A 16,474-nucleotide genomic window follows, 5' to 3' on the forward strand; every position below is an offset into this window, starting at 1 on the left:
TATGAACAAGCTTTTGGCATCTCATACTGGCAGGTCATTTCTGATTTTTTCCAATCTCCTAGATGAAAATATGTAGTTCTTGACACTTATTGTATTTTGGAACTGAAGGAAAGATCCTGATGAAAGATGATGCCAAGATTCCTGACTGCGCTGTCCGGGGTGATTGCAAGACCATCTTGGGCATTTATCTCGTTTGCAACCTTGTCTCTGAGGTACTGCGAACCAAGGACTTTGATTTCAGTTTGATCTGAATTGAACAGAAAAGCATTTAAGGCATCCAGCTCTTGATGGGGTTTGGACAGCTGACTAGTTTCATTAAGTTTTATTGATAAATCATTCCTTGGGTTTTTATAAATAAATATAAACAATATAAAAATGTGAAAAATGTATGTTCATCTTTTCATAGATCATGCTTAACCTGTAAAACTGCTAGACCACAGCAGTAAATTCTGTTTTCCACGATTCCGTCCATGATTCTGCTAACACAGAAATTATAGGGCCGTAGTATATGTCATGAAACAAAACACAAATACTCTTAACCAGTTGTAAAGAGCGTACGTAAACGTCAAAGTATCCCCTTTGCTTTGATACCAAGATAATCCATGTGGACCTTTTACCTGCAGAGAAAAGTCCAGGGCTTAAGAAAGTGGCGTCCAAAGTACTAAAAAATGAAAAGATACAACTGAGGCAGTTGTGGGCATCAGACATTGGAGGAGGTGATCAGAGACAGAACGCCGTAGAAGATCAGAGCTATCGTGAACAATGTCCCTCATCGCCTTACAGCACCCTGGACAGTCGTATGATCAGCAACAGAGCACAGCTTCTGCTTCACAACTTCTGCAGTTCTACGTGTCGAAGGGAGCGCTAAAGCGAGCCCTTTCTGCCAGAAGCTATCAAACGGCATACTCACATGTAGCCTCCAGAAATGTTGTGCTTAGTCTCTGTTATTGTTTGAAAAAGTACAGTATATTTAAATAACTGTTTTACAATGTGTGAGCATGTTTTTTTTACACTAACACAAATTCATTTCCCCTCATTAATAAACTAAATATCCCCATTTATGGGATTAATAATGTCTGTCCATCATATATTTCAAGAAAAGAAATGCATTTCAGTTTAGTGATTCACCATAATATATAATAATTTGACCATAACATTCTGTTTATTCTTAGAAAATTTAGATTTTTTTTCTCATTTGATTACTGATTACTGATAACCAAAAAAAAGTTTCCAACTATTTTCTATTTGTAGATTTTCTTCTCATCAATATGATGTTATTCCCATAATATTTTGACTTTATTTTCATAACATTATAACCTTTCCACAACCTAATTCCTAATTAATATTTCAACTTTATGCCACTAATGACAAGATTTTTCCTCATATTACTTGTAAAATGTCAACTTTTCTTGTTAAAATACAACTTTTTTCTCTTAATATAGTGACTGTATCCTTGTAAAATTCCAACCAATCATGCATACTCATAATATTATAATTTTTCTAACTTTATTCCTACAATATTATATATTTTCTTCAATCTAGTATTCCCCAAATTCTAACTTTGTTTGTTCTAATATGACTTCTTAAAAAAAAACATCTTTTATCTTGACATTGACATTATTTTTTTCATATTGTAACATTTTTTTCTTGAAGGTGTGCAGCAGAGGGCCGTCCATAGAAGCGGGATGTTTTTCCTCCAAGGGAATTAGAGTGTGTTTCTGTTGTTCTACTTGAATTAGACTGCGCATGTAGTCTGTATTCTAATATAGTGTGTCTGTATCCCGTGTTCTAATATAATGTATCCTGTGAAGGTGAATGGAAGATAGACGTCTCTATCTGCCTCTCTTCTCCTATCAAACAGGTCTTATCGAGCAGAATTTCATTAAATCGGCCGTCTCAAAGCACTTTGAAGCCGTTTGTGGCTGTCGCTGGGTGGTCGAGCCTCGCCGATTGAAATGACACTCAGTACTGCTGTTTTAATACCTGCAAATAAGTCAGTGAATCCCCACATATTCACAATAACTGGAAATATAACTCTACTACATGGACAATGCAGATGTAGAAATGGACACTTACACACTGATATACATATCAGCCAATGTGCACTCTTCTCCAAGAGGAGGTTACCCAGCATACCTTGTGTGTTATACATTCAAATAAAATAGCATAGCTTATTTCAAGCCAAACAAAGCCAATATGCTTGTTTTACCAGAACATGAACAAAATGCTGGTATCCACAACACACATTTGCATTTCACAATGCATTTATTTCTAGTCTTCTCACAATCCTGAATGAAAAGCAGGTTTGCCCGCCTCTGCTGGGCCTCTGCAGCTGCAACCACTGGCCTCTGAACTGCAGATGCAGCCGACTCCCTCTGCTGTGTCCTTAGCATCCCGGAGAGGAGACAAAATGCCGGCACTCGTCAGAACTGGGGAAGTGAGAACGATGTGCAAACACCATGTGTGTGCTCACAAAGTACTTGTCTAGTGGATGACATCATCCGTAGCTCGACGCTACAGTACATAGTGCTGCATGCTCCCAAATCCGTACTGAGGTGGTACTCATCCCCAAAGTTTGCCAACACTCACAAGTACAGCAGGTTGGGACCGGCTCTAACCGCTGCCTGACCAATGATCACATAGAGAGCCTCAAACTCACCACCCCTTTGAGACATTTTTTGATGCACGTTTCGCAGGGTGCAAAACTTATATCGCTCTCACAAAGCGAGAAAGTGCCACAAACGGCAGACATGGTTGTTTACCCTGGGTTGTGTCCGCTTGCTTTGCTTTTTCCCCTTTTCACTTCCACCTCTTGCTATTTGTGTCCCCCTTCTATTTAGTTCAGGTGCGTGCACCCTAGTTTGTTGTATTGTTTGTTGAAGTTTGCCACGCTACTGCAACTGTCTTAGCTGGTGCCCTGCTGCTGTATATCCGCAATTATAATTAAAAGTCAACTGTTTATCTGCACTTGGATCTCCTGCTCTCTGCATACCGGGGTCGCCGAGACGTGACACGTACCATGCTTTTTCACTGATATTGGCCAATACTGATTGGTGGCTGATCGATTGCAGCACCCCTCACACCAGCATGATCTGTGTGGTGCAGTTACACTGCATTTTCTATATTTGATATTTATTTTGCACCATGAGTGAGGAGACATTTGGTTGAATGAACCCCTATTGAACTCCATTCACCCTGTCTTCTGCATGTGTCTCTCTCACACCAACTACTCTCATGTCCTCCTTCACATCCATAAACTTCCTGTTTGGTCTTCCTCTACGCCTCTGACCTGGCAGCTCTGGACATGTCCCAAGCATCTCAGTCTGGCCTTTCTGACTTTATCTCCAAGGCCTCTAACATGTAATGTCCCTCTGATGTACTCGTTCCTCATCCTATCCATCCTGGTCACTCCTCATCTCTGCTACCTCCAGTTCTGCTTCCCGTCTATTCCTCAGTGGCACTGTCACTGACCAAACAGTGGTCTCACCACAGTTTTCTTTTGTATCAGAATGTCTAGATAGACATATATATAGACGCCTAATTTCCTTGTGGACTTGCTCCATTGGCTAACATGCATAATGAGTGGTGTTTACTCACACTTATAGATGCTGATTAAATACTACACCTACGTGGTTCATTTGATTAACTTGTACACTAATGTGATATGAGAAAAATAGTATCTCTGTCCTTCTTAGAGTGAAAGAGTGAAATTCCAAGTGTGAGGTGGCGAGGGTTGACTGTGATCCCCAATATGCGCTACTACTGCAGCCAAGCTAAAACATAACTCTAAATTCCCAACGTCGCTTCCCGTCTGGCTACCACTCTGCTTCCCTAGGAACATATTTACAGCAACACAACAGAGGATGAGCCTTCTTTTATATCTTAAATGGTTTATTTTCTCTTCATTCATTCATTAATTTTCTAGTGTTTATCTTCACAAGGGTCACGGGCGTGCTGGAGCATATCCCAGCTGTCTTCGGGCGAGAGTCGGGGTAAACCCTGGACTGGTCACCTGGACCCATTCACACTCACATTCATACCTATGGTGTTCATACTGAGCATGTTTTTGAATGTGGGAGGAAACTGGAGTCCCTGGAGAAAACCCATGCATGCACAGGGAGAACATGCAAACTCCACACAGAGATGGTCGAGGGAGGAATCAAACTCGGGTCTCCTAGCTGTGTGGCCTGCGCACTAACCACTCGCAGCCCTTCTCTCTAATCATGTCGACTATATTTGGTAATACAAGTGTATAGGTTACTATAGGGGTGTTATTTCATGTCTAAATGGTTATAATAATGTTACAAAAATATTCTATTTATAAACAAGGAGTCCTACCTCTGTGAATTTCACTATCTCAGTAGGGTCTGGAACCAGTTAATGGTGATAATTAAGGGATTACTGTTCTGATATATTTTGGGTCTGCATACCTGCCGTAAATTTACAAGGGGACAATACTGTCACATTTTTATTAACGTACATGGTGGGGAATACGAGGAAAGTCAGACACATTGGAAACCAATTAAAAACTCCAAAGTAGCTTAATGTGAGTTGCTAAAATCCATTAACTGTTGCTGCTAATATCCACTTTGTTGCAGGACATTAACTGTTATCTTTACAATGTAGTTTTAGTTTGCAATTTTTCACAAGAAGCCTTTACTCTTGCGGTGTCAGGCAAACACTTAATATGTATCTGTTCACTGGCATGAACAAAGACGAGAGGGTCTATTGTCACCATGGCAACAGACGGAAACCCCTCACTGCCATACATCCCATCCCCCAGACTACACACACCTCCTGTTGAAGATTGGAGAAAATGTGAGTGTGTGTGTGTGTGTGTGTGTGTGTGTGCACGTATGTGAGGTGACAGAGTAAAAGCAGTTATAGTGTGTGTGTGTGTGTGTGTGTGTGAGGCGAGTTTACTAAGGTCAGCCACTCACAGTGGAATACAAATCTGTCATGGATGACACACTTTCTCTTCTTGCTCTCCATCTCGCTCTAACTCGTCCTGCCCTTCGCTTGACCCCCCTGTCTCACTCCCCACCTCGACTATCCCTCTCTCTTTCTGTCCATTTCCTTTCTTATTTCTTATTTCTTTCCAGCAGGAGTTTCATCTGTTGGGCCGCTTTCATTTTCTCCATGATCCCCTTTTTACCTCTCTCCCCATTCATCCTGATCGCCTTCACTTCCAGTGACTACAAAAAGGCTCTGACTTTCTTTTTTCACTCCCTCTAAAGTCACCTTGCTTCCATGTCTGTTCACATGACTAAACATAGCTGACTTAGCTATTATGTTCTTCTTGTTTTACTGTTGACGTTGACTTGTTAATAATTACTAATAATCCATTTTACCTGATATACGCCAGTAATGGTAATGTTTTAATTTTATTTGAACATGCATCAAATTACAATAGAATACATCACATCATTCTATTCACTGTTCCACATGTCAAAAATAAGTAGGAAGAAGCTAAGAAGCTAAATCCTACCCTCCATCAGTTTCTATTACATTTATTCACTTTCTGTATTGCAGGTGTCATTTTTTAATACAGAAAGTGTAAGTGTAGTGTAACCATATAGTGATGCAATGGTGATTTTTCACAGCCATTATAAATTATGATTATAAAATTTACAATCAAAATCATGATAAATCATAATGGAGGTAAACATCATGTTCATATATGCATTCCACATACTGAAATGCTGTGGGTTTTTAACGTTGTTCTCACATACAAATGTTTCACGTTTCACTTGAGATCATATTTCTCTCCTATAGAGTGGTATTGGATGACATTTTTGGGGTATATGTTATTTTAGCTTTGTGCATTATATTACCAGTTTGAAAATGTACTAAATCAGCAAATTTCAATATTTGGGATTTTAGAAATAAAGGATTTATGTATATTCTCTATACATAGCGTTACGGATTGAAGATTGCTTTATTTCCCTTTGTCCACACAAAGTTAGATATGGTAGAACCAGAGAGCAATAAAGAGTATTTTGTTGGAATCACTTTTGTTCGAATTTTGCTTTGTTCAATATGAAATATTTCTTGTCACCTGTGTTGTATCTTCTTAATACGAGATTGCCAGTGAATTTCCAGTGAAAATTTATTGTCTATCACCAACAAAGCTGTAACTATAAACGAGCAATCTCTCATTTATTGCTGTTAATTGGTTTAAGACCAAACCGTGGTAAGTGAATTTCTGCAAGGTCGGATTTCCAAGTTCAGAACGCACATGTAGACTGAAGGACAAAGGAGCTGGGTGTGGGGCAGACAGGAAGTGGTATCGGGAGTTCAGAGTTGAGTTAACAGTAGCCTGTGTTAGGTATTATTGTGTCTGTTGTGAGATCTTTCAAACCTGCAATAAAAGCCTGTTGTTCCAGTGACCAAATCTGGTATTGTGTGTCTCACCAAACAGTAAAGTAACATTACTGATATTGAATAATACATGTCATCACAACGTATTTGATGCCGTATATTTGTGTTTTACTTTATTACACCATGTTTATGCTTAAAAATGCTTAATTAAAGGCAACAATGTTGTCACATTATTTGTCACGAGGTTCGAACATTGCTCACTCCCTCTATTGTCTTTTTTTAAGTAATTAATGAATTGCTCCATTATCACTGCTTCGTGGGTGCAAGCCACACACTACTGGTGAAACAGTAGTTTCACCAGTAGTTGTTGCTGTGAAAACAGCTTTGTTAAAGATGGCGAATCTGATACTCGTAACAGCAGCCGAAGGTTAATGATCCCAAATTCCCCTTTCAAATGACAACGTCAGTGACAGAATATAAGACATGAGTAAAGACATCTTGGCTCAAGTAGTTGCGGATCTGATTTCAAGCCCAAAATTCTGCCTTCAACTGGACGAAAGCACAAACATTTCTGATCTAAGCCAGCTTACTGTTTTTGTGCGCAATGTGAAAGACAACATGATAAAATAAGAGTTTTTCTTTTGTAAGCCTCTTACAACAACTTGAAGAAGCTTGTGGGTGACTTCTTCAGAGACAACAATCTTGCATGGGATATGGTTTCTGCAGTTTGTACGGATGGAGCTCCAGTCATGCTGGGAAAAAAGTCTGTTTTTGGTGTGCTAGTCAAGACCGATGCACCACACATCATTGTGACGCATTGTATTTGGTACAGGCATGCGTTAGCAACAAACACTTTGCCTCCACAAATGGCAGAAGTATTAAAAACTGTGATGGAATGTGTGAATTAAGTGCTCTGAGGCACCGCATCTTCAGTGAGCTGTGCAAAGAAATGGGCTCTGAATTTGAGGTACTTCATTCTAATATTCAGTGGTTATCAGTGGACAGGTGCTGAATTGGGTTTTTTGCCATACATGTGGAATTAGCGCTGTTCCTGCAAGAGCATCAACACTGTCATACAGATTGCTTCAAAGCTCTTGAGTTCATTCTCATTTTAGCATACATGGCTGATATATTCTCAGCTCTCAATCATCTCAAACAACAGATGCAGGGTGGTGGAGTCAATATCATGGAAGCGGAAGAACACCTGAAGGCTTTTCAAATAAAGCTACGGTTATGGAAACGACGGACAGAGAACAATAACTTTGCAAACTTCCCACTTCTGGACGACTGTGTATGTAAGATTGAAGATGTGTCTGGAATCTGAGGAATTGCTGTATCCACGGAACTGAAGCAAACAATTGCCATGCACTTAGATGGAGTTGCAAAGTCTCTCGACTGATATTTCCCTACAAGAGAGTCATATCCAGCATGGGTGAGACTGCTGTTCACGTTTGCTGTTGAGACAGCAGATGTCAATGATGAATTCCTTGATGAAATCATTGAAATTCAGCAGAGCCAGATTCAACAGCAACTCTTCAGAACAACACTCTCAATGTTTTGTTGTCGACAAATGAACAAGTATCCAGTTATTTCTAAGAAAGCCTTGTTTTTTTTTTTTTATACAATTTGTTACAACATATCTTTGTGAGTAATCTTTTTCTGGTTTGAAATGCTGGACATAAAAACGAATAAAAAGGAACAGACTTGACATGAAAATGACATGAGAGTGGCACTTAGCAAGGTGAAGCCATGCATATCTGAACTGGTCTCTCAAAGGCAACAGCTGTCTTCGGGCGAGAGGCAGGGTACAGCTTGGACTGGCTGCCAGCCAATCGCAGGTCACATATTCACACCATATTCCCATTCATACCTATGGACAATTTGAAGTCGCCTTTGGGAGGGAACCAGAGTACCTGGAGAAAACGCCACACAGAGATGCTCGAGGGTGAAATCAAACCCAGGACTCCTCGCTGTGTGGCCTGCATGCTAACCACTCGAACAGCCTCGGAATAACATCATAATAATAATCATCACAAAACATCACACTGTAATAACAGTGGCTACTGTTGTGGCCATATTCCAGCTACATCACTTCCTGTCCAGAAACATTTATTGAAACACACATGAGTACACGTCTTATTTTTGTCTTAAATTGCTGATTTTGTCTGATTATACTTACTATATTGGATAATGTGAAAGTAAAGGTGACTGTAGGGGTGTTATCCCATGTCAATATTGCTCTAATAATGGTCTAAAAATTGTATTTAGAAAGTAATGAACAGGTTTTCCACTCTTTAACTATGCAAATATTCAATTTACTAATATTGAAACCTACTTTGTGGAAATTCACTTATCATGGTTGGGTCTGGAACTAATTAGCCGTGATGAACAAGGAATCACTGTACTGGAAGTTGCTATACAATCCAACCTCATATACATATAAATATATATTATTTACAGTCAATTTCATACATATGGGTAATATACTGTCTTAACTGAATCTAACATACAGTATATATGTTTTCAGAGTGAGGGAGAAGGCCAGTATCCACACAAGCAGAGGAAGACTCCATAAGGAAAGACAGAAATCAACACAATTCCAATCATCTCCTCAAAAATCTAAAAACTGGGTGGAGTTGTCAAGTGCTCTAATTTTATAGTTTATCTGTGTCTGTCTCAAGAGCCACTCAAAGGATCAAGTAGCCTGCAGTTGTCAAGGGTAACAAGGTGGGATGCTGACATTCGCACAAACACAGTGATTTCTCATGGGACCACTGATTGTCCGCTGTGGAGCCTGCTGAGATGCTTGTTTCCTGTGGCAATAGCAACCACGCATTCACACCAACCATTTGACCCTCGTAATGTTTCCCTGTGTGTGTGTCTTGCATCTGTGCCTGAAGAATAAAGCATGCACAAATGTTGAATGTGATGTGATTTCTCTGATGTCAAACCTGACATAAAGACATTAACCCATCACGATCCATAATGTTCAATCTATAAAGTGGCTCTCAACTGGCTTGGCTGTGGGATCCACCGTCACCACTCAATGACAAGCAGCAGTTTTTCAACTGAAATTTGTCAAATATATATTTTTTTATTTAAAGGAACTTTGCAACACAAATGCAGTTGTGCAACCCTGTCTCATTATGATGCGCTCTTCTCCAGCAGATTTCTGCAGCTGTGTGTTGGACAGATAGCATGTTAAGTCCCCACTCAATGTCCTTCCCCTCACACTCTAACTTGACAAAATCACCCACACCTCATGGTGCATTCACGGATATCGGATCATTGCATTTGTTTTTGCACAGGGAAAGACTGTGCAAACGTTTAATTTCAGTTTAACAGCTTTGTGTAATACAGTCAAACAGCTGACAGGCCACTCAGATAGCACAACTAGTCTTGCACAAGACCCACATATACTGTAACTCATGGAAAAGCACTGAGAGGACAAAACAGACATGTCTATCACACACGACTTAAACTTTCATTTTCCAGGCACAAAAGTGTAACTTTCATTTTCTAGAGGGATGAGGCAACTGCTGGACTCTATGCATTTTCAATCGGGGCTCCTTGTCGATCCGATGCTGCAACCAAATATATTATTGTATTTATCAATACAGTTGAAAAATATTTTAAATTGACTACTTCTCTGATAGCAATGCAGTCCAAAGAACCAGGAAAAAGGCTAAAGAAAGGAAATAGCCCTTCATCAACCCACTAGTCGAGAATCACAAATCAATCATAATAACGGTAATGTTACAGTGAAGAAAATAAGTATTTGAACACCCTGCTATTTTGCTATTTCTCCCACTTAGAAATCATGGAGGGGTCTGAAATTTTCATCGTAGGTGCATGTCCACTGTGAGAGAGATAAACTAAAAAGAAAAATCCAGAAATCACAATGCATGATTTTTTAACAATTTATTTGTGTGATACAGCTGCTAATAAGTATTTGAACACCTGAGAAAATGAATGTTAATATTTGGTACAGTAGCCTTTGTTTGCTATTACAGAGGTCAAACGTTTCCTGTAGTTTTTCACCAGGTTTGCACACACTGCAGGAGGGATCTTGGCCCACTCCTCCACACAGATCTTCTCTAGATCAGTCAGGTTTCTGGGCTGTCGCTGAGAAACACGGAGTTTGAGCTCCCTCCAAAGATTTTCGATTGGGTTCAGGTCTGGAGACTGGCTGGGCCATGCTAGAACCTTGATATGCTTCTTACGGAGCCACTCCTTGGTTTTCCTGGCTGTGTGCTTCGGGTCGTTGTCGTGTTGGAAGACCCAGCCACGACCCATCTTCAATGCTCTGACAGAGGGAAGGAGGTTGTTCCCCAAAATCTCACAATACACGGCCCCAGTCATCCTCTCTTTAATGCAGTGCACTCGTCCTGTCCCATGTGCAGAAAAACACCCCCAAAGCATGATGCTACCACCCCCATGCTTCACAGTAGGGATGGTGTTCTTCGGATTGTACTCTTCATTCTTCTTCCTCCAAACACGCTTATTGGAATTATGACCAAAAAGTTCTATTTTGGTCTCATCTGACCATAAAACTTTCTCCCATGACTCCTCTGTATCATCCAAATGGTCATATGCAAACTTAAGACGGGCCTTGACATGTGCTGGTTTAAGCAGGGGAACCTTTCGTGCCATGCATGATTTCACATCATGACGTCTTAGTGTATTACCTACAGTAACCTTGGAAACGGTGGTCCCAGCTCTTTTCAGGTCATTGACCAAGTCCTGTCGTGTAGTTCTGGGCTGATTCCTCACCTTTCTTAGAATCATTGAGACCCCACGAGGTGATATCTTGCATGGGGCTCCACTCCGATTGAGATTGACCGTCATGTTTAGCTTCTTCCATTTTCTAATGATAGCTCCAACAGTGGACCTTTTTTCACCAAGCTGCTTGGTAATTGCTCCGTAGCCCTTTCCAGCCTTGTGGAGGTGTACAATTTTGTCTCTGGTGTCTTTGGACAGCTCTTTGGTCTTCGCCATGTTACAAGTTAAAGTCTTACTGATTGTATGGGGTGGACAGGTGTCTTTATGCAGCTAACGACCTCAAACAGGTGCATCTGATTCAGGATGATACATGGAGTGCAGGTGGACTTCTAATGGGCAGACTAACAGGTCTTTCAGGGTCAGAATTCTAGATGATACACAGGTGTTCAAATACTTATTTGCAGCTGTATCACACAAATAAATTGTTAAAAAATCATGCATTGTGATTTCTGGATTTTTCTTTTTAGTTTATCTCTCTCACAGTGGACATGCACCTACGATGAAAATTTCAGACCCCTCCATGATTTCTAAGTGGGAGAAATAGCAAAATAGCAGGGTGTTCAAATACTTATTTTCTTCACTGTAAATGTTTTTGTAATGTGAATATTTTCTGAACCTTTGGTTCCATACAGAGGTGGGCCGATTTCCCAAAAGTTTAGTGCGTCAAGGTTCATGACTAGCGATAGTGCCAAGGGGAAGCCAGAGCTTAAAAAGCCTCTTCAGTGGTTAAAGTCTTCTGATTGGGAACACCTGGCCTTCCCCTTGAAATATGTAAATGCACAAATACAAGTGGATGAGATGCGGTGTGTCGCCAAAATTGCAGATCTTCTTGTGTCATAATGGTAATGTTTAAACCGTTTTCCATTTTTAAGTTAGAGTAATCATAGAATTGTCCCAGATCCGTAATATTTTTGACAATGAGCACACTGGCTTCCGGTCCTCCAGTTGAATATAGTCTCTCACGACTCGATGTTACAGCCCGAAATGTCCCCACGAAGGTTCCGAGATGTTATGGAGGTTATGGAGGCTAAAAGCTGTCACCAACTAGCTAGCCACCAGCTTGCTAGCTAGCCCTGTAACGGCTGTCGAATCCTTCCAGTTTGTTGATGTGGTGAGTTCAGACCTCCGTTGTCCTGAATTAAGACAGAGTTCTCAGCAGAGTAATTCAAGGTGCTGACACGAGTAATGGTCGGGAATGTTCCCAACAAAAAAAAAAAACTTAAAAATTCCGGCAGCAAAGCCAAAGCTCATGCCACCCCTGTCTGTCCTTGCGACCGCAGCTAGGATACTAGCTGAATTTATTCTGAACTTTGTGTTTATTATTTAGTGCTCTTGGTCAAGTCCTAAGTTGTAAAAATGTCGGAACTCTGTCTGTGCAGCTGTATAACAAAAAATGTTTTTGTTAAATACTATGGCTAAAGCACACTGTTCCACTGATCCATGCTTAATAAAATGGTGGAGAAAATGGTGGAGTGTTTACTTCCGCAAAGTCATTGTTAGGCATGAGCGAGTACACCACTATCTGTATCTGCATCTGAATCTGTTGCATCGATATGATCTGTATCCGTATCTGTATCGAAGAACAAGGCACCGCTGAGCTCCTCTGTGGCTGTGGCTTGCAGAGTCGGTGTGTGACTGGCCAATCACAGAGCGTGAAGAGTGACATACATAGTGACCATTTTCTTTAAACACGAATATGGATAATGGGGGGATGTACTCATTTCCTACTCGTATCCAACAAAAATGCATTATCTGTAACGGATAGTTGTTTATAACGAGTATTTGGTTCCCTTACTGTACCCAAAATAAACCAAACTTGAGACCTTAAGACCAAGGTACGTACCAGACCATCATTACGGGGTACCGCTACACTCCAAATAATGTTGTTTCTAACAGCATAGGGAATTTTAACCACGTGGGAAACTAAAAAACTAAATGGAGAAGTGAAGAGAGGGAAATGCATTTCAGTCAGAAGCCTCAATTCTTAAATCACAAACCTGAATCAACATGACCAAAAAAGTATTTGATTAAAGACATGTGAAGACATGTAAAGACATAAACTGTACAGTAGTCACAAGCTAACAAGATTGAATACAAGAGCTAAATCAAAGATTCTCCCCGTCGAAATAAAAATGCTCTTTGATTGATACTGCAGCAATAATTACACATTGGTAAACGAATACTGTCATGTTTTTATTCTTGTATTTTCCTGTTTCAGCTTGATTTTCCTGTGCAATGTTTTGCATGTAACTTTGTCCACTGGTTGGGGCGGAGCAACAAAGCAGGGGGACACAATCGGCAATTAGTCTGATATATTGCTATTCCTGACCTCTTCATTCTTTGTCACTACTTCCTTGTTTGCTTTTTTGCTTGCTGCGAGCTTCCATGCTTCATCTGGTTTCTTGTTTCTGTATGTTCAGTCCTTTGTCACCCTTTGTTACAGGCAATGTTGGTTTTGCTTGCTATTTGATTTCTCTGGTGTCTTCTTGGACTGCCTTGTTACTCCGTTCCTATAGTGAGTGTAGTTTTCTAGCCTTACACTGTAGTATCCGCTCTTTTTAGATACGTACACTGACTTTAATGATTATTATTTCATTATTAAGTTAATTATGTCTATCATTAGAATCAGTTCCAATACATGTATTAAATGTCATTGTAATAGATTACAATGTAAATAGCTGGTCAGTGTGTATGTCTCACAATATACAGAGTGCCCCTAAAGTGTGTACATGTAAATACAGTGGAACCTTGGTTAGCATTATTAATCTGTTACAGAGGTTGTGACTCTAACCAAAACGTACTCTAACCAAATCAATCCGGTTCTGGTTGCCATTTTGATAAATACATTATGAACACATTTGGACTCCCGCGGTATAACAATAACACTCTACCTGTCCATCCATCTATTTTCGATGCTGCTTATCCTCACTAAGGTTGCGGGTAAGCTGGAGACTATCCCAGCTGTCTGTGAGTGAGACACCCTGGACTGGTCGCCAGCAAATCCCAGGGTTACTCTACCAACGTTTTGATTTTCAAAAAGAAAGTATTTCATTTTCCCAGTTACGAAGGATTTGGTGAATGTGTGCACGAAACTTGTGGAGTTCAGGACCTCCAAGAAGGTTACTGCACTAAAGTGTGATCAGATGGAAGAACTGATAAGTACTTTTGTTTTACAGTGTCAAAATAAAAAAAAAAACATGTCATAGTAAATAAACAGTGGGAAGGCTTTGTCTTATGGAAAGTACATGTCACCACATAATTCATCTTTGCAGGCTGAAAGTTCCTACCTGGCTGTCGGAGCAACAGTTGAGCCATAGCCTGCGAGCTGCCGGCGATGTTCTCTGCAACACACTGATAGAATCCTTCATCTGACTTGACCAAACCCAAAATCTGCAGGTTACTGCCATCCTGCAAAACAACACAATCAGCATGTTGTAAGAAACGATTGTGTAAGGGCGTTTATCAAACATTTTGTGGCTCCATTGTAGGTTATGGAATCCAAAATATATTCATAAATAAATCATTGCTGTTTCATGGTTGACCACGACTTATAATATAAATTAAAAAATATGCATATTTAAGTATTTTAAGTAAATATTTTTGGCTTAATTATGCCTTTTAAAGAATACAAATGGCTAAATGAACTAAAATACCAATGGCAGTCAGAAGACACATTCTAATAATATCTAGTATTCAACACTAGGTATAAGTAATGTTACATTGATAAGACAAGGGCCACCGCAGGAACTACTCTCCAGAACAGGAAATAAAACAAACAAAATGGAACTTTCCCAATGCTAACACCCATCCATTCAATTTCAATACTGCTTATCCTCCAATGCTAACATGTGTGAGTCTATATTATGTTTCATATGTCTTATTTTGTCTTATAATGTCTATGAGTAAGACAAGTGTTAAGACGGCTCTATGGGGTGTTATATCATGTTTAGAGGGCTCTAATAATTGTAAAGTTTTCTTCGCTGTGATAAATAAGAAAGCCTACCATGTAGAAATTCACTTATTACTTAATTATGATAAACGAGGGGTTGTTGTATTTGTTTACAGAGTAGACAGCATAAACTTGTCCTGTCTTCCACTTAATGTGTACTGTGTGGGAACGTATATACTTCAGTATGCTTCAGTATCAAAAAATCAGATTCTAAATACAAATACCATTACACCCCTGTTGTGTATCACGACATACTCTGACTACTGGTATTGATTTGTGCATTGTTTGTTTCCGTGTCCTCCAGCTCAACCCAACTGTACTCTACACCACGTTTTGGCTTTGTTTGAAAGTTTTAAAGAGCTTTTCATCCATTGTCAAGCCTCCTTAGATGTAAAAAAAAGTATGGAGCAAGGTTCAAAGCCTGCTTCACATATTAAGCAAACTGAAGTTAATTAACAATTACACTTTCTGTGGTATGTGTGAGAGTGTGTGTGTGCATGTGTTTTTGTCTGTGTGGCTCACCACTATTTGGAAGTAGTCACTGGGGATAACTTCCTCTCCATTCTTCATCCAGCGGATGGTCGGTGCTGGGTTTCCTGTCACTGCACACTCCAGCTCGATGTCAGTGGATTCGTAGGCGTATGTGTTGGTTGGATAGTTCAGGAACTGAGGAGGACCTGCACAAAAATCACCACACAGACGTAAGCATTAAAGGAATACCAAAAGTCCCACATGAGTCTCTTCTTGCTTCAACTCAGCAACTCAACCTCAAGGATGTGTTACATGCAACAGTTTATGCAGAAATGCCCTCTAATATCACAATTTTTCAAACCTCCCAGTTTTCATATGATTTGTTTTTAAACCAGAATTTTGCCCCAAAACACAGTCTCATTGTACAATATTGTGCATAACAAACAAGCCCATTTGCCCTTTGCTGTGTCATTCCACAAAATCCCATTTGTGTGCGAGTGCATGCATATTGTGTTTAAAATGACAACTCTTCCTCCCGCAAGAATGTTTGAGAATCAATATATTACAGGAAAGAGTTTTCTTCCGTCTTGTAGTTTCATTGAGTAGTTTTATCGATCAGCACTGATTTAGACACTATGGAATGTTCTGTTTTTGTGTCTCGAGTGAATTCTCAAACATGTCTTTTAGACAGAGATAATTGTGTCTCAGTGTGTCGTTATTGGTGCTGTGAAGCTGCAGCAGTCCAGTGCAAAGGAAATCATTAGCTCTTAATTAGAGCATTACTGCAGTGATAAAGTTTCACTTCCTGATAATGATGTGTTGATAGGAAACGTAAACACTCACCCTAATTTTGAACTCCTCATTTCTTTCTTTTAGTTTTTCTTTACTCATGACCTGTTTACGCTCCTTTCCAGGGCTGTCTTCAACTAAGGATATCCTTAGTAAAATCTG

The 16,474-nt window shown here is 39.9% G+C and overlaps 1 protein-coding gene across 2 annotated transcripts in view; it reads right to left on the reverse strand.

The window, feature by feature from the left end:
* The window catches only part of dcc (DCC netrin 1 receptor), a 278,014-nt gene that overhangs the window by 130,677 nt on the left and 130,863 nt on the right, over window positions 1-16,474 (reverse strand). For both annotated transcript variants that reach the window (XM_058057936.2, XM_078799161.1), the window contains exons 6-7: window positions 15,575-15,729; window positions 14,391-14,511 (exon numbers count right to left, since the gene is read on the reverse strand). In XM_058057936.2, coding sequence (XP_057913919.2) covers window positions 14,391-14,511; window positions 15,575-15,729 — 276 coding nt within the window. The remainder of the gene's footprint in view (window positions 1-14,390; window positions 14,512-15,574; window positions 15,730-16,474) is intronic.

This window comes from Doryrhamphus excisus, linkage group LG19 (assembly GCF_037039965.1).
Source record: "Doryrhamphus excisus strain RoL-2023G ecotype Guam linkage group LG19, RoL_Dexc_Guam_v1.1, whole genome shotgun sequence".
NCBI lineage: Eukaryota > Metazoa > Chordata > Actinopteri > Syngnathiformes > Syngnathidae > Doryrhamphus > Doryrhamphus excisus.